Below are 22098 nucleotides of genomic sequence, written 5' to 3'. Positions count from 1 at the left end.
TAGATCTGTCAGTGAAAACAAATGTGTAATGTTCTCAATAATTGTAGATTTGCTGACACGTGAAAAATCTTGCTTCAGAGTAGTGTATCGCAGATTTTTTTTTTATTATTCCTTTGATGTCAAAGGTGACTGAAGGCGATACAAGCTGCCAAGGAGGAAAGTTGCTATCTGGACGCAAGAAATTTTTTTGTTGAAGTGTCACCTTATAAGCTCGCAAGGTGTCACCCATTAGCCAGTTTCTTTAAACGAGTCTTTCACGGAGCGGGTGGGCATTATTATGTCTTTGTGATAAGCGAAGGAGGTGGTGGCAGAATTTTTTAATGCAAGGAACTCCAATAGATGGTTCTTTTGCTCCTGCAACTACGAGGCCACTGCGAGTTGAGGCTTTCTTCTTTCTTATGGTAAACACACTTGCACTAGAGCTGGTTTCTTTAAAGCTGGTACTTAAAGCTTTGTGTATACACTACTTATTGTCTTTATAAGTTCATGAAGCTTCTTTAACTTTCATTTTTGGTTTGTCCACTCGGATGACGTTTCCTTTAAAAAGAAATGTTGCAAAGTAATTTTGTTCTCTTTCCTCAAAGGCTCCTGGAGTTGGTGTTCATCTGCTTATGCTGCTGTAAACAATACAGTCCAAGTGTGCCTGAAGCATTATCTGATCAGGTAACAAACAGTGCTTTTCTTGTTTGTAGTATTTTTGTATGAATCACTCGCACTAAATGTTTTAGACTAAAATAGGCACATGAAGACATGTATAACGCTATAAGAATCATTTGCAGTCTGTAAACTATGCTAACGTGGATGTGCGAGTCATGTGGTATTGATCATAGACTTTCATAAAATTAAAGGAGCAGTGACTCCGAGGAGCTCTTTTTTTTTTTCTTTTTTTTTGCGAAGTATGAATCGCGTTTATCACGTAGTTGTTCTATTTCGAGCGCAAAGAGCGTCCAAGGCTCGTCGGCGTGTTCCCAGGCATGAGACATCGACAGTATTTTGACATGCTCAGCAAGCTTTGTGGCCACGCCTCAGGAATCGAGTGACGCTGAGCGAGCAGTGTTGCCGTCAACAATTTTAGTGTAGTCATCGCGGTGCCTACATGTGGCACCGTCTGGCGGCGACGCCTGGCTGCTTTGCAATGGCCTCACTTGCTTTGTTTCACTTGCTTCATGCAGCGGGTTTGTATAAATCCAGCATTTTTATTATGCTGCTTCGGATGATTGTTGCTGTTGAGTTGTAATCGCTAATCTGATAATTTGAAGCTACGGCCATTGCGAACAAGTTACACACACGTAGCGTTCGTATGCCTTACCAGCCAGCGTGGTCTAGGCGTGTGTCTCCAGCTATCTTGTTGCTGCTCGGTCCGACATCGATTTCAGAATCGCTTCTCTGAAGAAGATCGAACCGAAAATGATTCGTCACCTCTCGAATGCCTCGAATTGCCACAATGAGTTTTTTCATCATCACTTGTGGATGCCGATGACGGCGGCGGCGACAGGGGGGGGGGGGGGGGGGGGGGTCGAAAATTTGTTTATACACATGCGCGCCAAGCAGACGAAATGTCAATTGAAGTTTGCATCACCATTTTGTGTGGCCACGTGATTCGATGGGGTGGGACCGCAGGAGGTGATCGCTTTGCAGCACTGAAAATGACGGGCTTTGCGTCCGTTTTGAAATGGGTTTTACATTGTTGTACTAATTGTATTACACATATTATTTGTTTCTCTGTTGCATTATTAGTACCGAATCATTACTAGGAAACTGATGTCTACACGTTAAGGCAAAAGTGCGACATGCATCAAGTTGATGCTTTAACTAGAAGGGACTCTGGCGCTGCAATCATTCAGCGACCTAGAAAATGATGGGTAATGCATGGGTTTGCCTAGTCTTCATACTTGTGGTCCTCGGACGCACTAGCGGCTTTGTTTATTGCTGTGTTTTTGTTTTGTTTCGAATGAAAGAACGAACTGTTGTGAACTTTTTGACCCGCCTTGAAATGGCGAGCCTAAAAGGTTAAGGTTCACGGTGAAGTGCAACTGCAGACCATTTGCTTATTTTTGTTTCATAACAAGGCAGCTCCAAGTCATGCAAAGCCAAACAGAGTCGAAAGTATGAATATTAGGCAAATTCTTGTGCTACCCTTCACTCCTGTGCTCGCTGAAGCACCCTGTGTTATAGCTTCCATAATAAGCACCCAAGTTCCCTCTAGTGTATCACTCTATAGTATTAATATTATGCTGTGTGTATGAAGAAGTCCACATCTTTGCTAATAACATTGTTCACACTGCCATGCACACCTGTGAAAGCATGAATGATGCTTATAAGGAGTGCTAATCGTGACAGCAGTTAATTTCTGAAAAAGGAGCCTGTCAGGCTCCATAATGTTGGGACTAATAATGAATTTTTGATTCAAGTTCTTCCCTTTAATTTCATCATCATCATCAGCAGCAGCAGCTTGACTACGTCCACTGCAGGACAAAAGCATCTCCCATGTTCCGCTAGTTAACCCGGTACTGTGCTTGCTGCTGCCAATTTATACCCGCAAACTTCTTAATCTCATCTGCCCACCTAACCTTCTGTCTCCCCCTAACCCGCTTCCCTTCTCTGGGAATCCAGTTAGTTACCCTTAACGACCAGCGGTTATCCTGTCTACGCGCTACATGCCCGGCCCATGTCCATTTCTTCTTCTTGATTTCAGCTATGATATCCTTAACCCCCGTTTGTTCCCTAATCCACTCTGCTCTCTTCTTGTTTCTTAAGGTTACACCTACCATTTTTCTTTCCATTGCTCGCTGCGTCGTCCTCAATTTAAGCTGAACCCTCTTTGTAAGTGTCCAGGTTTCTGCTCCGTAGCTAAGTACCGGCAAGATACAGCTGTTATATACCTTCTTCTTAAGGGATCGTGGCAACCTACTTGTCATAATTTGAGAGTGCTTGCCAAATGTGCTCCACCCCATTCTTATTCTTCTAGTTACTTCAATCTCGTGGTTCGGCTCCGCGGTTATTACCTGCCCTAAGTAGACATAGTCTTTTACAACTTGAAGTGCTCTATTACCTATCTCGAAGCGCTGCTCCTTTCTGAGGTTGTTGTACATTACTTTCGTTTTCTGCAGATTAATTTTAAGACCAACCTTTCTGCTCTCCTTATCTAACTCCGTAATCATGAGTTGCATTTCGCCCCCTGAGTTACTCAGCAATGCAATGTCATCGGCGAAGCGCAGGTTATTAAGGTATTCTCCATTAACTCTTATTATAACTGTTCCCATTCTAGGATTCTGAAAACCTCCTGTAAGCACGCGGTAAATAGCATTGGGGATATTGTGTCCCCCTGCCTTAAACCCTTCTTGTTTGGTATTCTGTTGCTTTCTTTATGAAACACTATAGTAGCAGTTGATCCCCTGTAGATTTCTTCCAGAATGTTTATATATACTTCATCGACGCCCTGATTCCGCAGTGCCTGCATGACGGCTGATATTTCTACTGAATCAAACGCCTTCTCGTAATCTATGAAGGCTATGTATAGTGGTTGGTTATATTCTGAGCATTTCTCTATTACCAGATTGATAGTATGAATGTGGTCAGTTGTTGAGTAGCCTGGTCGAAATCCTGCTTGTTCCTTTGGTTGATTGAATTCTAAAGTTTTCTTTACTCTGTTAGCAATTACCTTTGTAAATAGCTTGTATACTACAGAGAGCAGCTAATCGGCCTGTAATTCTTCAAGTCCTTGTCATCTCCTTTCTTATGTATTAAGATGATGTTAGCGTTCTTCCAAGACTCTGGGACTCTTCCCGTCAGGAGACACCTCGTAAATAGGATGGCTAGTTTTTCTAACACAATCTGTCCTCCATCTTTTAGCAGATCTGATGTTACCTGACCCTCACCAGCAGCTTTGCCTCTTTGCATGCTCTCTAAAGCTTTTCTGACTTCTTCTATCATTACTGGCGGGGTGTCATCTGGGTTACTGCTAGTTCTTATAGTATTAAAGTTGTGGTTGTCCCAGCTACTGTACAGATCTCTGTAAAACTCCTCCGCTATTTTAACTATCCTATCCATATTGGTAGTTATTTTGCCTTTGTTCCTTAGTGCATACGTCCGATTTTTGCCTATCCCAAGTTTCCTCTTCAGTGCCTTGACGCTTCCTCCGTTTTTCAGAGCGTGTTCAATTCTCTCCATGTTATACCTTCTTACGTCGGATACCTTACGCCTATTAATCAACTTCGAAAGCTCTGCCAGTTCTATTTTGTCTGTTGTACTTGAGACTTTTATGATTCGACGCTTCTTAATGAGATTCTTCGTTGCCTGGGAAAGCTTGCCAGTGTCCTGTCTAACTACCCTGCCTCCAACTTCCACTGCACACTCCGTAATGATACTCGTCAGATTATCATTCATTGTATCTATGCTAAGGTTGGTTTCCTCACTAAGAGCCGAGTACCTGTTCTGAAGCGAGACTCTGAATTCCTGTACTTTCCCTCTCAGTGCGAGCTCATTGATTGGCTTCTTGCGTATCAGTTTCTGTCGTTCCTTTCTCAAGTCTAGGCGAATTCGAGACCGTACCATTCTATGGTCACTGCATCGTACCTTGGCAACCACTTCCACATCCTGCACGATGCCTGGGTGTGCACTCATTATAAAGTCTATTTTGTTCTTATTTTCGCCATTAGGGCTCTTCCATGTCCACTTGCGGTTTTCTCGTTTTCGGTAGAAGGTATTCAAAATCCGTAAATTATTGCGTTCTGCGAATTCTATTAGTAGCTCTCCTCTGGCGTTTCTAGTACCGATGCCATAATCTCCTACTGCCTGGTCTCCAGCCTGCTTCTTCCCTACCTTTGCATTAAAGTCGCCCATCACTATAGTATACTGTGTTTTTACCTTACTCATTGCCGATTCCACGTCTTCATAGAAGCTTTCAACTGAAGCGTCATCATGACTGGATGTAGGCGCGTAAGTCTGTACCACCTTCATCTTGTATCTCTTATTCAGTTTAATTACGATACCTACTACCCTTTCATTAATGCTATAGTATTCCTCTATGTTGCCAGCTATGTTTCTGTGAATTAGGAACCCCACTCCCAGTTCTCTTCTGTCAGCCAAGCCCCGATAGTAAAGGACGTTCCCATTCTGTAGCACCGTAAAGGCCTCATCTGTCCTCCTAACCTCACTGAGCCCTATTATATCCCATTTAACACCCTCTAGCTCCTCGAATAGTACAGCTAGACTTCCCTCGCTAGATAAGGTTCTAGCGTTAAACGTTGCCAAGTTCAGGTTCTAATGGCGGCGTGTCCGGATCCAGAGATTCTTGGCACCCTCTGCTGCGTTGCAGATCTGGCCGCCGCCCTGGTCAGTTGCTTCGCAGCTGCTGGGGACTGAGGGCTGTGAGTTATTTGACGTATGCATGTGGGAGGTAGTAGCCAGATACTGCACCAGGGTGGCCAATCCTTCTCTGGTGAGGGAGTGCGTTCCCGGCGGTGGTAACCAGTGAGGCCGCCTCCCAGGCCTCGTAATGCAGTTCCATCACCACGCGGATTTTTTTTTTTTATCTGGTTGGGAACTGCGCGGCACCGGGATTTGAACCACGGACCTTTTGCATGCGACGCGGATGCTCTCCCTTTAATTTATATGTCCCTAGCTAGATAAATATCTGCTAAATGTTCACCTTTTAGCTGATAACTTGGGGGTAGCCTGTTTTCTTGTTCTAAGTTTTTGTTTTTGTTGTGGCACAGGATCTGAATTAAAGTTTCTTTTTTTCCCCAGGCCTTGGACATTGACGAGTGGCAGCCGATAGCAAATCTGTCATTTCAGTCGCCCTCTGTGGAGCAGGATGAGAAGCTGAATTTCGGAACCCTAATGTCAGCTGCTCAGCTGTGCCTCAAGTCACTTACCAAGGCACGTGATGAAGCGCTTATAGATTATGCACTGTTCAGCACAGCCTAGTGTCTCATGCATTCTTACAGCGGTGCCTTTCACAAATATTTCTTGAAAGTTTTCAGTTAAAAAAGACAACTTTGGACTTTCATAGGTTCATATATGTTGTAGTATAAATGGTGGTAATAAGTGTTCATTATTTGGTATTGAAAAAAACTGATTTTGTAGTCTATCTGTCTGCTAGATACAATTAGCTGTGCACTTTTTTTCTGCTCTGTTTGCTCGGCTATTCGGGCAAATGGAACATTCCAGATTCATTGTGATGACCTTGAACGGTGCTTGCTATTGCTTCAAGGATTACACATGCATAATTATGCGAGAAAACTAATGCAAAGTTGCCGTCGCTGTATCACGATTGGTAGCGTGCCACTCTTGTAATGCAGAGGTTGTGTCTCACTAATGGTCTGTAGATTTTCATCCACTTTCTCTTTGCCCCTTAATTAGTACACTTCAGTCAAAAATAAGTGCTACTTCTATGCTGTTATGATCTGTTGACTTCATACAGACATGCCAAACGAAAATGGCCTCCCCTAGGTCAATTCCCTTTCTTTAGTCCACTGCAAGGTTTAGCATTATATGCAAACAGCTAATTTTTATGCTAGTATATATGACTCACTGTTTGCCAAGATTCTTGTAACCCCCGTTTGTTTCTTGTTAGGAGGCCTCCCGACATTTTTTACTTCAGGACCTCCGAATGTGGAACTATGTCTATCTTTATGTATTTTTCTATTTCGTGGAATGAAAGATAAATACATAGAAATAGTTTGTGGCACCCATAATAGCCTTTGTAGGTGCATGATTGTCACCCGAAAAAACTTGTTTTCACGTCTATGCCGATGCAGGTTGACCGACAGCCATTGCCTGCTGGCAGCCTTCGCCAACAAAGGTAATGGATGCCTTTTAAAGCGGAAGTACTGTGTGGCATTAGCCCCACAGCTTTCTCCGACACTGCCTGGTGCATCTTGAGATGAATGTGTTACGGTCCTGCAAGGTCTTGAAAGGGTACTGACACAAAATTGCGCCGCCGAGATTGCCTGCAGGGTCGATCCCCGTGAACATTCGTATATCATCTGCAAAATATATGAACAGCAAATATAGCTTGAAAAATATTTTTAATTAATTTTGAAAGTTTGCATGAGCCCTCGACTACATCGTGCCATTGACACCCTCGAAGGGGACCCTTTGGGGACTCCCTGCTTCCCTCATGTCACCACGCTGCAGCCAATAAAACAAGTTATCATGTCATCATAGCCGCCATTTTTCTTTTGCCACGTTTGTTCTCGCAGTCTATACTTCTCGGCGGCTGATTGCAAGTGTGTAACCGTGGCGCACGCTTAGAAAGTTTTGTGTTTGGCGAGACTCCAGTTCCGTTTCCTATTCAAAGGTAATTCTTGATGCGGACCGTGCGAAAGTGCGTCACAGTTCTGTGTGCTGACATGGTCAAGAGCTGCAACCGCTAAGTAGCGATAGTTGCAACCGGTGGCTTCTCGTTTTTGGAGCTCTCTCAAACCAAAACTGGAACTGGTCGATAATGAGGGGCCTCTAACCGATTATCTGTCGCGTGCTGCAGCAAACAATGTGTCTTGTCATGAGTAACAGGCCCCCAGCAACACATTGTAGCAGAAAAACACGAGGCTAAAGTTTTTGTGTCAGTACCCTTTATGCGCGATGTGCAAACTGATGTAAAATTTTACAGGATACACAATTTGGGAAGAAGCTAGATTATGGGATGTCTCAGTGTGCAAATCCTGATGTTGAAAGTTTATCTGTATGGTAAAACCTGGCTTACCCTGAAATACCTAGCAAGCCCCCTACTGCAGTGAAAGATGATTAGATAAGATTTGGAGGGCGGTGAGTCACAAATCCAAATTAAAGATGACGGTGTAAGAGACACGCGTGCTTTTTCTAAAGTGGTTTATTGAGCACACATGCATTCGCTGCTGTTATTTGCCTTCATCGGGCGAAGAAAATCCGTGAAAATGGCTAGAGGGGATAGGGGGGGGGGGAGACTTTTCAGTCATTGGCCCATAAAAGGAGGAGGGCGCTTGCTCGGGATTTAAAGGTATACATTTTCCTACGTGTAATGTTTCTGGAATCCGAACTCGGCAGCAAATTCACAGACACTTATCTGTGAATCCCCTTCTCACGTGTCCATCTTGCAGCATTCCCGTCTGAAACCTTGCAAGTACATAGTCACAGTTCTCGTGGTCTCCGAGCTGGGTATGAGAGGGGTACTACTGTAACAATTTTGCAACTTGCGAAGAAGTGCCTGAAATAGGGAGCCACAATCTTTGCATAGATTCAACCCCTTGATATAGCTGCACTCGAAAGCTGTGTTATCGCTACACCCAGGAACATGGAATTTGCCATCCTGGAGATGAGCCTCTCAATAACTCTCGGACAGGCCCTGTTGTACCGGCTGCACCCACAGGTGTCCCTCCATGACAAGCAGCTTTTATCCAGGACATACAGTGGAGAGATGGTAAGTCGTAATCCTCAAAAAGTTGACTACGCCCTCTACAGGGCAAAGGCCTCTCCCACGTTTGAAGTTCGAAGTTTATTAGTAACAAAGTAGCAATGCATAAAATGAAGGAGACATTTTACAGGCTAGGGTTCTATAGGGCCGAAGACTGTGGGGGGACCCACAATAAAGAAAGCATGAAAAAAAATACGAGGGCGAATGGCAAGATGATCTAGTATTAATAGAACAATGTTATAAATCTACAGAAAAATATTTTTTTGCCAATTAACCCCATCTTGTGCCTACTGCAGTCACATTATCCCCACAAACTTCTTAACCTTATCCGATGAAAGCCACAGATTACACAAATTGGGCATGTCGCCATAAATAATTCTCACAGTGTCACATACTATTTTGGATGACATCAGAGCACAAATGTCTATGTAGAGGAGCCATGCCAAAGTTAACTACGTAGGGCCATTTTTTGTCATACATCTTGGGACTCGCGCTCGCAAGACAAAGGTCACACGGCGTTCAGCTTGAAGTTTGACCTATGTTCGTGGTCCGCAGCACTGCAAATTTTGGCAGATGTGATTGTGAACACCTGATATGTATATTCATTGTGCTTGTCAGCTCAAAATGCTCAGACCTGGTGAGGGGCCCTTCAAGTTATTTTAACTACGCTATATGTGTCCCACCCATGCCGACTTATTTATTTTGGCTGAGATGCCCGCCCCTGTGTCCCCTGACCCACTCTGCTTTCTTCTGGACCTTGGTGAGTGGTGATGGTAGGCCGCGTGACTTATTTTCTGCTCGTGGCTTTCCTGACCAGAGTGGTCTGTGCAGTCTCAAGTTTCGTCGTAGCCCTCAGTTTTGTCGATTAGTTTCAAATGCAATACTAGGGGTTTTCACAGTGGGTCACTGTTGATTTGACTGTGTTACAGCAGCTGAACAGTGTGGTTGTACAGTAATAGTTAAAATGAGCATGAACAGACAAGTGTAGAATTGCAAAAAATTGAGGGAATAACCTTGGGAGTGAACAGGAAATAAAAGATGTCGAAAATGGCTTGAGTGCATATTTTTGATGGGTATTAGATAAGAAATGCACAAGTTTTGCAATGATTTGTAATTTCCTGAGCATGTGGCAGTCGTAGTGCAAGATGTCAAGTGATTTCAAAGTATTGTAAATTTGGAGATGTTCACTGTTATAGTACAAGCTTGCAGAACATCTTCACTAGTAAAATCTAAAGGCATGAACATAGTTCTGAGACTTTATTTCTTGACCTAAAAAGGATTGCGAGATCATAGTAAAAAATTTATTTGTGATCATTCAAACCTGTGTTTTTCTTTAAAGGACCCTTGGCAGCAAAGTTTTTCTTCCAAGTTGTAGCCTTGTGTTTGGTCACGCGAAATTGAATCATAAGTGATCAAATATATCTTATAATGAGAGCTAGCATCATTAATTGTGACCAATTTCAGCATCACTTCAAAATGCTCACCTAAAATAGCAGCACGAAACTAGCGCCCCACTGCAGGGGAGACAACCAAGGTTCAGTGATGCTGAATGCACAGTTTTCAAATCAGGGGACCTGCATGCGGTGAGGGATGAAACTATGTGGGTGGTGCTTTGAGTGTGTCCCTCTCAGGCAAAAGAAAAGCAATCCCGGTGTAAGGAGCCAAAACTATATCGAGTGCAGCTTGACAACAGAGCAGAAGGGGCGAGGAACAATAGCCCTCGTTGGATGCCAGTCATGGTTTTGTGTCAGAGCACTAATCTTAGCACATGAGGTGTCACAATGCTAATCTCTGGGCTATGGGTTCGATTTACAAGAATGACTGCTGCATTTCGATTGGGGCGAAATTCAGAGATAATCTTGTGTGCTTATAAACCCAGTGACACCCAGTTTGTCAAAATTAATCTGTCCTTCACCATGGTGGACCTCATTATCACCTGACGGTTTTACTCACAATACCCCAGCAATTGTTATTTTTATCAAGTTATTGGCTCTACGCTTCAACTAATACAATTTTTAAGCTTTAATAATGCTACGAATAACTCTCCCAATGATTTCATTGGGTCCGCATGGCCGCGCCTTATAGAAAAACGGGTCTCTCAATCAGTTTTCTTTCTCCTTCATTGCTGTTTAAATGTGTCAACTTCAGCTAATTAGTTTTTTTTTCTTTCTGTAGCATACAAGGCAACTGAGTAGCAAGAGAATTTGCTCGAACAAATTTATACAGCAGCTTTACTTTTGCTACAATGTGGCAATTTAACAGAGGTTTGAGTAAGATAAAACTCAACTCCCGTCACACTATCTCTTCATTCCAGGCTGCTATCAAGGCCGAAGTGCAGAGACATCTGCGGCGAGGCGGTCAGGGCTCTCCAAGCACATGCAGGACGAGAACCCCACCTTTGGATCTGGTCTCAGAGTGGGCCTTGGTTCAAGCTTTCATAGATGTCGTAGATCAGGTGTTCAAGTGACACCCAGCGTAGGGATCGTGGAGGAGGAATAGCACTGCCTCCTTTTGTACATATTTTATTTTTGTAATATATAGAACTGAATGCGAAATCTTTGTGACCGTCTCTTATGTGTGTCATAATTTAATGTCTAATTGATGATTTCACCACCTCAAAACTTTTTTGGTGTAACATTTCAAAGTGACCAGGTGAGAGAGTTATCCTTTCAGGGTTTATTAAGGGCTCCTAAAAACCACCCCTGGGTCTTGGCGAGAAAACAAATTTTACAGATAGAAGACAGAGATGCGAAAATTCTCAGGCAAATTCTATATTTTTGCCCAGGGCATGGAGTTTCGAAGTAGAGCACTAGGTTGGTAAAACAACTTTTTTTTTTTTTTTTCAAAAAGAGGCTTGCTCATAGCAGTGAGCAATGCATCAATGGTCAAGGGGACAGGGTAAGCAAAAATATTTAAAAATATTTTTTTCTTTTTGCATTATTTGAAATCTGCAGCCTTTTTTGAACTAGAATCAGTCGTATGTTTGTATTAGCGTATTTTTTTTCTCTATAAATGACTTACTTCAACAAACTTTAGGTGGCGACTTTCCATGCCCTCCATTCTTACGTAGCAAAGGATTTCTTGCAGTTCAAGCATCATAGCCATATGGGAAAGTTACAGTTTGCAAGCTGGAGTGTATTTGGCACATTCAGAAAAGAATTGGCCCAGAACTGCGAAAACAAAAGAAAGCAAAAGCCTCGAGCTTTCCGTAAAGCAATCTATATCTGGTCAGGGACGTCTTAGTGGTGTAATGATTAGCAAGCACCAAAACCGTTAATGTTGGGCCATTAAACAAAATAGAGCCAACTTGGAGGACATGATAAAAGCTGTTCGGTCCACATATTTTCACATGGCATCAAAGAATATCAATTAATCTCCCGGCCTTTGATCAAAGGACGCCAAATCTTGTGTAAATTCAACAAAGCCCTTTTGAATGGTAAACCATTCGTTCATTAAGAACACCTTCCAGCATCTTTTATTGAGGCTGTTAAGACAAATTATCTGGAACTAGCTCATCCAGAATTACCTGCTAAATGCCTCAATGGGAAAACTCAAAACCATAACGAGTCGTTGGATTTTCGTGTGGGGGCTCACTCAAAAAAATTTTTTTCCTCGTTGGATTGTCGTGTGGGGGCTCACTCAAAAAATTTTTTTTTCTCTGGCACCAACCACTGTAAATATGCACTCTTGATGCTGTGTTAACTTTTAATGATGGCAATATAGCCCGTGTGATTTTATTTTGGAATTTCGCCTGGGCACTGCACACTGCAGGCCCTACGCACCCTTGAACTGCGTCGACAGCTCTGTGCTTACACGGCTGCAGAGCAGGCGACAAATGAGGCTCACCAGGCAAGAGATTTTAACACAAAAAGAAAAAAATTATATTAGTAATTAGTATCTAGCTGGTACCTATTGAACGAGTTTGTCAATTTGCTGTTATCTCGCTGAACTTTTTGAAATAATTCAGTTTTTCAACTGTGAATGCGATTATCTCAGAACATGCTTTTTTTGTACTTATGTTCCTTTTTCTCAGCAACCACAGTATCCAGAGTCATTGGTTTTGGCCAGTATCTTGATAACGTATTAGGAAATATGCTCCTCTGCAATGCGGCACCTAGTAGCTATTATCAAGTGATTATTAAGTGCCTGAAGCAAAAAATTTACAGGAAGTTTGCGTTACAGTCTTCAGAGCTAAATCTGGTTCGGGAAGAAGAGGAGTGGCTCATGATTACAATGATAGTAAAATAATTATTGTAGCTCTCATGTTCGTAAAGAAAAAAGTAAATACACTTCGCCTAAATTCCTAGGCGGGCATAGGGCCTCCTGCACACAATCTTAACCCTGTTTTTTTAATGTTGTCACGGGGTCGTGAAATGGACAAGGGCAATAGGTGGCTCAGTTCAAGTGGAAACTCTCAATTTGGACAAACTTGTGGCTGGGAAACAAACAGCAAGTGATGCATGCTGTACCCTGATATCGGCAAACAGAGCGTCACTTGTCGATAGAACTGACATGCAGTAAAGCACGTTAGTTTTTATACATGAGCTATCGAAGTGTTATCGATGACAGCCGCGTAAGCTCTGGACTGTTCGCCTCCTGCGCACGATCTTAACAAAACGACCTACAATCACAAAGCTTCTCGAACACCGAGGCATGGCCTGCGCTGAGGACTGCTGACAATCTTTGTGGGTGTAAATTGAATTCAACAAACTTCTAACAAGAAACATGCATGGCAATATTAGTGAGTGCTTTGTCAGAGTTAAAAATGAATTAGGTAATGTATATTCCAGGGAAGGCACTTTGCCTTTACAAATGTGTTTTTGAGGCTTGGAAGAAGGTTAGTTTAGAGCTACTAATTTTTAAAAAATATTTTTTTCGGCTTGATCTTTTCTTTTTTTAAGCTGTTCAGAAGCTCTACTTAAGGTAGTCACGACATGTCACACCTCAAACTTGTGTACAGCAGTTCTGAGTGGCGATGGTTTCAATCAATGAATAAATGTACACTACATAACCTGAATAAACACTACACTGTCACAGTGTAACATAAAGTATTCGAAGAAACTGTGGCATTTCTAATGAATAGGTGCAAACTACCATTATCGGTTTCAAGTATTGGAAGTCTTTGTAACATGACTTGAACACCGGACTAAATTACAAGGTGAAAGGAAATTTTGTTGACTAAAGAGCTGAGAGAACAACTTGGATTAAAAGTTTTGACCTTTGAGGAGTTGAAAAAAGAGAGAGAGAGAGAGAATGGAAAAAACATTGACGCCTGAAATGGTAGTTTCAATGAAGATGAATGGCAAAGTTTATTCGAAGTCTCTCGTCAAGATGATTCTCAGGCATAATTTTTTTGACAGGCAAAATGCACCGCTGCCACTAAGGGTCAGTCCGAACTGTGGAGAATCTTTTTCGAAGAACAATCGGTTGCCAGGCTTTGACCAATAGCTTAGCCATTGTGGTGACAGAAGACGCAAGTGTCCCTTTACTTAAAAGGTGCAGCTGTCGGTACGTGGAGGAATATGAAGCAAACAAGGAGCTCGAGCACTTATTTGGCAGCATTTTCTTCTGCAGCTGGTAGATGCTGATAGTGTAAACTTGACACTGCCAGCGAGGCCGGGCTAGGGGACACCTTAGAAACAGAGGGAAAACGGCACACATTGAAGCAATACACTTGGATATTGCCAGAGCTGTAGCATCTAAATACCTTGTACACTCGAAAGGAACACGGCCTTCCGTTGTAGCTGGAGGTCAGTGTGAGAGAGCTCCAAAGCCTGACCAGGTTGCTGCAGGATATTGAAAACCAAGAAGTATTGTGACAACTGATGCATCAGAGATGGCAAAAATATATGGAGCTTTAACTGTATGGAAGCAGTACACAAACTCTGTTCTGACGTTCCTTAGGAAAACTGAACAAAGCAATTGCATGATCTGAAAATGTATGCCCAACATCCTACACAATTCAAGGCAAGCAATTGCCTCCATGGCTAAAGGAATAACAAAATTACATGCTCTGCTCATTTTATTCCCTCGGATACAAAAAAAAACGAAAGCATGCCAGCGTGTGCACGGCTTTCACATCACACAGTTGAAAAGTTTAGTACTGCTTAGTGCTGCATCATGCCAAGGAAATAGTGCCAAGATCGCAGGCTTTTAACATTACCTGGACAAAACTCGCAAGTAAGCGCGCAGATCTGTCTCCCTGAACTTCAGAACGTCGACATGAACGGATGCACCGACCTGCAAGGTAAGGCGTGGGTGTTGCGTAAAAAAAATCTTGCGATTGGCTCTTTGGCCTTACTTCACCAAACGATGTCCTCAAGGCTTGCTGTATAATAAACTTGAACATTGCTGCATCAACTTCTTCGCCAGGCTCTTCAAAACGGCTGCAAATTAGGAACAGTCGCATGCTTATCTTTAGGTAGAAAAAGTGATTTTGATAGCATGCTGCTAATTCACATAGAGGCAAGGCACAAATAAGCCGAAAGGGGAGTGAGATAAAGGGAACCGCGCATTAGTTGGAACATGAAACGAGTCGCAATGTCGACTTTAGGGCCACAATAACAGTGTTGAAGAAAACAAGTTACTCGTTATGTGCACAGGACAGTTGTGTTAAATGTAATTGCGCAGAGTTTGAGCCATTCGAACCCTATACACTACGACGAAATTTGCGTTTAAGTGTAGCCAACCACCCTCACATATCAAAGTTTGCAATGACTTTAAAGGCGTACAGAAAACGTCTAAGCACTCGACCATACACGTTCCCGGCTTAGTGCATTAAACTAGGAAGCCGCATGTAAAAAGCACCTTTAGTAGATAATTACTAGAAAGGTACAACGAAAAGATTCGATGCACGTTTATTAATTTACTGGAGTATTTTAACATAAGATCTTGGTGATGACGTTATGTTAACATGCACGTGGAAGAAAAGTGGACGATATTACTGAGCAAATGTAACTCTATTCTTGCCCAACAAATAGTCCTGTTTGGTACAACCGGAATATATGCACTTCTCTGTCCTGTCCTCGTCAAGAGAAGAGCTGAAGTCTTTTAAAAAAATGCACAGTAAAAGAGTCGTGAACGACGTGCAGTTAGCTACCTTTTGTCGGTGCAACTACACGCGCCAATAAATGAAACTAGTTTAGCAAAGCTAACACGCGTGCCTTTTCAAACGAAAGTACCGACTGCTTCGCCTCAATTCACTTGTTGCAGAGTAAGCTTTATTTTAAAAGGAAAAAAAAAGCATTTGTCTGTCGCTTGTTCGCGCTTCAGCGGCCTCTATTAAAGTGTACCCCCGATGCACCTATAGCAAAGGCGCTGCCTACTGCGACAAATAAATTTGATAGGCATCGAGTATCAACTTGCAGTGAAACGTCCATGTAGACGTGTTCCGTCCGACAAACAGTGCGAACAGTTCTCGTAGTGCTTTCCATGAGCACAGATTTTTGCTCCAACTTTTGGTCAACGTGCGTCAGTGATCCATAAGATAAGCCAATTAATGTAAACGCGAAAGTGGCGAAAGGATTGAAACTTTCAAACCATTGTGAAAAGCACGAGTTTTTGTTTACGTCCTTTGGATTGGTTTGGATCGGAACGCGCTTTGCCTGACGTTTGCGCTAAAGCTGACTCGAATTGAACGAGTTCACACGTGTCTTGTGATACTAAAAAATATGGCAGGTTTGACGTATATTTTTGAAGTTTGCAGTACACAAAAGCATAGCCTCTGAGAGTTGTATTTAAAACCAAAGCGCTAACTGTTTTCTTGGAGGTCAAACTAGGACACAACTTAGAACATTAATTGTAATAATTTAAACGTATTTGTGTTCAGCAGAAAGAATAAGTTAAAATAACTAAAGTTGTTATCTCAATGTTGTTCAGTTCACGTACAAATGTCACGTGCTGCTCGCACGTAGCTCATCACTTCGGAAACGCGCCTTTTTTTACTTCCTATTGTATGCAAGTCGGCCATCTTCACCGAGAAGCCGCCACTCCTGTCTCGTCGGCGCCTTGCTTTTGCTGCTGTAGCAGTCGCAAGACTGTTATAGGTGCAGCGAAAGCGCGCACATCGTGTCGGGGAGCGAGCGTGCACAGTGCAAGCTACGGGGAAAAAAACTGATCCTATGCTGTATTCATGTGCCGTGCTCTTAAAGATTTAGATGTCTTGTGCACAGGACACTGTTTCTGAAAACGCCAAGAGCCCTCCGGCAAAAAAACGCAGGACCGAGGATAGTTCTGGCAACGCCGCATCTGGAAAAGCAGTTGTAAGTATCTATCTTTGCCGCGAGTAGCATTTGTCGCTCATTGCGACCGTTTTCGGCTCGCTACGAAATTTCTCTTTCGCACGCGGTTAGGCCTAACAGCACCGAGCAGTCAAGTTTCGAGATTGCCATTCGAGTATCCGGACGTTACGCGACCTAATTGTTTGCTCCGCACGTGAAAACTTCGTCTTTGCATTGTTCACGGTAAGGCGAACTTGTTTTCCAAGCACGCGCTCTGTTGTTTCTTACCACTAATTGGGCGGAATGAGTAGCCGGCGTTTTGCGCTCCGTGCAGTTAGCGTTCTGTTGCGTCAAGTTCTTGCATTGTTTCCAGGGCTGGCGTGCAAAGCTTCGCACCTGTCGTGTGGCACACTCCAGCTCTTAACTGGCGCGTGCATTTATTTTTTATGTGTGCAGCTCGTGCAACGCGAGCGCCATTCAGGCTGCGAGCCAAGCTGTTCTGCGTCGGCGAAGCTTTAACAAATATATATCGTTTTCGAATGCCGCAAATAAAAAAAAATCTTCGCCGTAGCGTTTGTGGCACCACTTGATCAGTCACTGATTGTCAAAGACTTCCCAAGAACACGCTTAAGTCGTCTTTCATGCAGTTGTAATATTTGCGTCGAAATAAACTACGAATTCGCAACGCCATGACTAAATCAATGTGTAGCGGTACTTTGTTGGTCCGGCAGCAGATACAGAACGCCGTTCGTTCTTCTGTTTGTGGCGCGGTAGTAGTGCATTTGATACGTTCCAGAAATAGCTCCGGCAGCGAGGGGGAGTGTCTGGATGTCTGCATGAACCGTACTCTGGTCGGCATTTTGTTACGCCGGATAAGCGAAGTTCTGCGTTCACGCGAACACCCAAAAAATCGAAAACGGAACGCGTCTTCACTCTTGTGTTTCTGGAGACCGTGCGGCGTGCGTTTGAGTCATGCAGTGTAGTTCGGGTGGGCTTATTTACGCCAGTCAATTTCCAGGTTCAACTGTAGCCCTGGTGGAACTCCTAGAGTGAGTGCATGTGATCTCTAGATGCGTCATGTTGGCATTATCAACGTCGCCATTATTTTGAGAATAATGCTTTTTTTTTTCTCCCCTTTCTTTTAGGGGGCGGGGTTTGCCATCCCCCGCCACTGAAAGTTTTTGTGGGCCACATCTCATTTCCCTAAATGAATACGACTTCCGGAATTATATTAGACGCTGTAATGCAATCTATATGATAATCGCGGATCACGAAATGTATACCTTTCTGTAAATTGGCAATAACCTTTTTGAAGAGGTCGCGGGATCGAATCCCTGTTGCGCGGCGGCTGCATTTTCGATAGAAGCAAAATTGCTTAGGCCCTCAGATTTGGATGCACGTTAAATAACCCCAGGTGGTCGAAATTTTCGGAGCCCTCCACCATGGCGTCTCTCATAATCACATGGTAGTATTGGGAAGTTAAACCCCACATATCAATTATAAACATTTTTAAAGATGTAAGCCTCGAGTGCTCGTGAATTCAAGTGTTTTCGTGTTCACAGCGTTGAACCGCAGTACTCGAAGGTTTCTTGAACGCCTCCTGTAAAGCTCACTTCGCCGCCGTACACTGAAGCACGGACTTCCTCTCCGTGCCTTGAAGCACTCGTGTCTTACCGGAGATGCCTTTGCGGGAGCGAGGCTGGATGGATGACCATTTGACTTTCCGGCCACGGGATAGCCGATGTGTGCAAAAGCTTTACCCGAGTTGCCATGCTTTACGCGAGTTGCCAATTCATTTTGGCGAAAGTAGTTTTTCGTGCCTAATTTCCGTTGTCGCTGTGTCCTGCTGGATATTGTTTGCGGCTTTGTGGGGGACCTCATTTCCGTACTCTTGGCATTTTTCACTGGATGGTGATACTTGGAAAAAGGGGCGATACCGTTTGCTAGCGTCTATAATGTTTAGAACGGTTCATATGGTGCCATTCGATGCTGCTTACGGAGTTATCGCGAATGACAAATTGTAGCAACACTGAGATATCATGTACCGTTCGTTGCATATGCTACAGGCTGGTTGGTAACCTGTTTTAGCTTTTTTTAAGGAAGTTTTTAGTTGTTTTAAGCAAGTAGTTGTTTCTGCGAGAATCGTGTGGTGCTGCAATATGGCATGCGTCGAAAAAAGAAAGTCGAAATGACAAGTTTTCTGTGATATTCGAACGGGACGCACGAGTTTTAGTAAGTTGTGATTGTAAAATTCTCGCTTGTACTAAGGACTGGTTCGTTTGCTTTCGCGCTTCAGACACAACCCTGTTCTTATTTTTTCTCTTTCACAGATCTTTTGAGGTCGCAATTTAAGAACACTGTTGAGTATGCTTGCCGTTGACTACTAAACCGCTCTGGCAAATTTACTCTCCGAATGCTGTGGAAAGTGGCTGTTCCGTCCCGTCTGTAAGAGCCAGCGATGCCTTGATACAACCGGCTGCCCCCATCTCACGTGCACGTGCTTAAACTGGTGTTGGCTCAACACGCCTCTCGTGCCGGCAGAATTTAACCTCGCGTTTGGACACCCGGTAGGGGCTCTCTTCGCAAAGGGTGTAGAGGCGCAGTATCGCGTGCCGGCCGAAAGCGTTGCACGATTGGCAGCACTGAGGAAAAGACGAGAGGGTAAAATGTTTATCTAGACGTCGCCATGGGGACCGCGTTTCGTCGACCAGAGGCCACCGGAGGCGTCGTCACACCCGCGAGAGCGACCACGTCGCACGGGTGTCGAGCGCGGCGTACCCAGCGGAGTCCGTCGTCGAGTCGCCGCCGCACCGTGCTGCAGCGGAGCCCGCGGTCTCGGCAGGTGGGTCGTGCTCGTAAGCCTCGCCGTTGTGGCAGAACACCGGGAAGCGAAAGCCCGGTTGGCGTCAGGTGCCGGTTGACGCGTGGCCTTTTATTTGTTTTTTTTTTTCTTCCCATTTTAGTGGCGGGGTTTACCAATTTGTGGTCTCGTTTCGAAACGGCAGCACTCCAAAAATTTTTTGTTTCCATTTAACTTTCTCCGCGTTGTTTCGGCGCCTGTTGCCGGCAGTGACGTGTCCCGAGTTATGGTGGAGCGTCGGCTCTTGCCGAGGTCACGCACACAGCCGTCGCTCGGTAGCCGCTCGGTTTCGTACGCGTGCGCGCCTGTGTCAGCTGATGGGGGTTTTCGAAATATCGGCCAGCTAGAAAGGAATGTAAAGTGACAAAAGCAAAGAGCTCGCGCGGCCGGCCCTCCCGGCTCCAATTGGAGTAGAACGTTAGTGCCGAGAAACGTTAGCGAGCGCTCGGCTTGCGAATACGCAACTGGCGGCTCTACAGTTTTCGCAGACGCTGGCCGCCGGGGCCAGCGGTGACTAGGCGATGCTTGGGTGCCTTCGGGAGTCGACGAACTTTTGTATCTGATCGGTGTTGGTTCCCAGTTTTGTCCATTCATCCCCGGAGGACACGGCGGGCGACGCTCGGTTTGTTCTACGCGTAGGTGGTTTTCGCGTTGCGTTTGTGGCGAGCTTCCTCTAGCTGTGCCTCCGGTTTCGAAATGTAGCGCTCATTGAGAAGGGTGGCTGACCCGACGCTCTCGTTGTGCCAGTTTTTATCTATCGCCGGGCTTGCGACTCTCCGCGATTGAACCGACAGAGCCGATCGGTGTGTCGTCCATGGAATTCTGGTTGCTGGTGTAGTCGCTAATTGATTTATTTGTGCAGCTGCCTATCGTCGTTGTTTGCATCGACATGCAAAGGTTTACTGCTGCCCGATACAGCGATTTTTTTTTTTTTAGACAGAACTACCCTTTGTTGTCAGATATGGCAGTTGAGGGGAGTGGTCAATTCGTACCGTTCCATATCTGACGTTGTTTAAAGTTCTTATATTTATTTATTTCCTTTTCGCTTTGAGGCTATGAATATTCCTGAAACTTCATTATTTCAGTGTATTTACCAGGAGGAAAATTAGTGATCCTTTTTTACTTGTTAATTCAGCTTTTATGGCGTATTCTTAATTCCGAAATTTTATGACCTAGAAAAAACTTTCTTAATGCAAATGTAAGCTGCACTTTTTCCACATGGCAGCTGTGGCCATTTTTGATATTGTAAAAGGTGCAAAATATTGAGATAGAAAAAACAAACGGAAAAAAAGTACACAGGAACGCATCCTTCTCCTCTGATAGTTCGTGGTCATGCTGGTATGTACCAGACACGTCATAAAACGACACCCATTTCCCTTTTTCCACGCTACCAACAAAACCGGCTCGCAACGGTTTTCTAACATACCGACTGATGAGCACACGTTGAATCATGCTCTTTCTTTACGCCTATCTTTTCTTTGCGATTCAAGTCTGGTAATTTTATGAAATCATGCAACGAGGGGTAATGAGGACTGGCCATTAAGAGTGAGCGTTTTCATGCGTCCGTATGAGAACCCGTGGATCGTCGATGTAATTACTTGGGTTTAGTCACTCGTGGTGGTACGCGCCATACTAAACACGTCACAGTAGTGATGTTCCTTCGAGCTTTGGTGTGCTGTTAGCCCTTGAAATAAAATAGTGATACATTTCATTCAAATTTGTTAAAACTACTAATGCATACCGAGCCACGAAATGGATGCAATCTCGAGGTTGAAGTTTTTTTTAGTACGCATATAAATTGAGTGACATGCCAGTTTGAAGTTCCACTCAATGCATCTCATAGGCATTTAGATGAGTGTTGTGCAGCTCCGCATGGGAAGGTTAAACCATTTGTTAGTAGCTGGTGTATGTGTGTGTTTTCTTACATTGCTTTGTCTCTCCAGGGGGAAATGGCCCAAAATGGCTCCACAGCCCAAAGCACTGCTGACATCGATGAGAGTCTCTACTCAAGACAGCTGTAAGTGTGATGCATGCATGAGTCTAGTGCAGCATCTTCCAAGATTTCAGAGGTGCTATAAGTTGTTGAATGGCTATTAAGGATGAGACATATGGAAATTACCATGGTAAACAGGCCAACCTTCACTGTATTGCAGTGGTCTAGGTGTTTCGGTGCTCAGCTGCTAACCCATACATTGTACTATTGATTCCCAGTTGTGGGCAGCCACATTTTGATGGAGGCGGAAAGGCTGGAGGCCTGTGTACCTAGATTTAGATGCACATTGAAGTACCGCAGGTGTTCAAAATTTCTGGAGCACTGTATTACAGTGTCCCTCGTAATTCATTGCGATTTTGGGATGTAAAACCCCAACTGCTGTTATTAGGCCAACATTCATATCACTAGCAACCCTGTTGGAAAAGAAAATAACGTATGTCATGTAACAGTTAAGCACTTTGGCAGTCTTGCCAACACTGGGTGCATTAGGCCAACATTCGTACCACTAGCAACACTCTCCGAAAAGAAAATAACATATGTCATGTAACAGTTAAGCACTTTAGCAGTCTTGCCAACACTGGGTGCTGTAGTGTTTTACACCATGATGTTCAGCCGTAAGTAGGTGAACTGA

The 22098-nt window shown here is 44.0% G+C and overlaps 3 protein-coding genes across 7 annotated transcripts in view; 2 read left to right on the top strand and 1 right to left on the bottom strand.

The window, feature by feature from the left end:
* The window catches only part of Nup188 (nuclear pore complex protein Nup188), a 71504-nt gene extending 60554 nt beyond the window's left edge, over positions 1–10950 (top strand). For all 3 annotated transcript variants that reach the window (XM_075894950.1, XM_075894949.1, XM_075894948.1), the window contains 5 exons: positions 585–663; positions 5749–5880; positions 6762–6805; positions 8272–8401; positions 10710–10950. In XM_075894950.1, coding sequence (XP_075751065.1) covers positions 585–663; positions 5749–5880; positions 6762–6805; positions 8272–8401; positions 10710–10862 — 538 coding nt within the window. In that variant the 3' untranslated portion in view covers positions 10863–10950. The remainder of the gene's footprint in view (positions 1–584; positions 664–5748; positions 5881–6761; positions 6806–8271; positions 8402–10709) is intronic.
* Positions 10951–13679: 2729 nt separating this feature from the next.
* On the bottom strand, positions 13680–15990 carry Rpp14a (Ribonuclease P/MRP subunit p14 a). The gene is made up of 5 exons (XM_037426031.2): positions 15761–15990; positions 14697–14781; positions 14559–14635; positions 14103–14181; positions 13680–14027 (listed from the first exon to the last, which is right to left on the bottom strand). Exons 1-5 carry the CDS (start codon positions 15826–15828, stop codon positions 13944–13946), a joined length of 393 nt encoding a protein of 130 aa, XP_037281928.2. The 5' UTR covers positions 15829–15990; the 3' UTR covers positions 13680–13943.
* A 350-nt stretch (positions 15991–16340) lies between these two features.
* Positions 16341–22098, top strand: part of LOC119174905 (ubiquitin-like modifier-activating enzyme 1) — an 80320-nt gene continuing 74562 nt past the window's right edge. The window contains exons 1-2 of one of the 3 annotated variants that reach the window (XM_075894951.1): positions 16341–16656; positions 21418–21491. In XM_075894951.1, coding sequence (XP_075751066.1) covers positions 16552–16656; positions 21418–21491 — 179 coding nt within the window. In that variant the 5' untranslated portion in view covers positions 16341–16551. Of the gene's footprint in view, positions 16657–19282; positions 19457–19965; positions 20110–21417; positions 21492–22098 lie in introns of those variants that run through there. The other 2 variants (XM_037426032.2, XM_075894952.1) reach the window with 2 other exon arrangements.

Source organism: Rhipicephalus microplus, chromosome 5, assembly GCF_043290135.1.
Source record: "Rhipicephalus microplus isolate Deutch F79 chromosome 5, USDA_Rmic, whole genome shotgun sequence".
In the NCBI taxonomy this organism is placed as follows: Eukaryota; Metazoa; Arthropoda; class Arachnida; order Ixodida; family Ixodidae; genus Rhipicephalus; species Rhipicephalus microplus.
Note: the sequence above shows the minus strand (reverse complement) of the source record. Positions and strands in the feature narration are given on the sequence as shown.

What these genes read in the sequence shown, in the direction of transcription:
- Rpp14a (XM_037426031.2), bottom strand. Translation starts at nt 15,828, where the DNA reads ATGGAAAGCACTACGAGAACTGTTCGCACTGTTTGTCGGACGGAACAC. An exon ending in GTCTACATGGACGTTTCACT is followed by an intron (nt 14,782 to 15,760) that starts GCAAGTTGATAC and finishes CCTAATTTGCAG; the next exon opens with CCGTTTTGAAGAGCCTGGCG. An exon ending in GTTCCTTTCGAGTGTACAAG is followed by an intron (nt 14,028 to 14,102) that starts GTATTTAGATGC and finishes TCTGTTTCTAAG; the next exon opens with GTGTCCCCTAGCCCGGCCTC.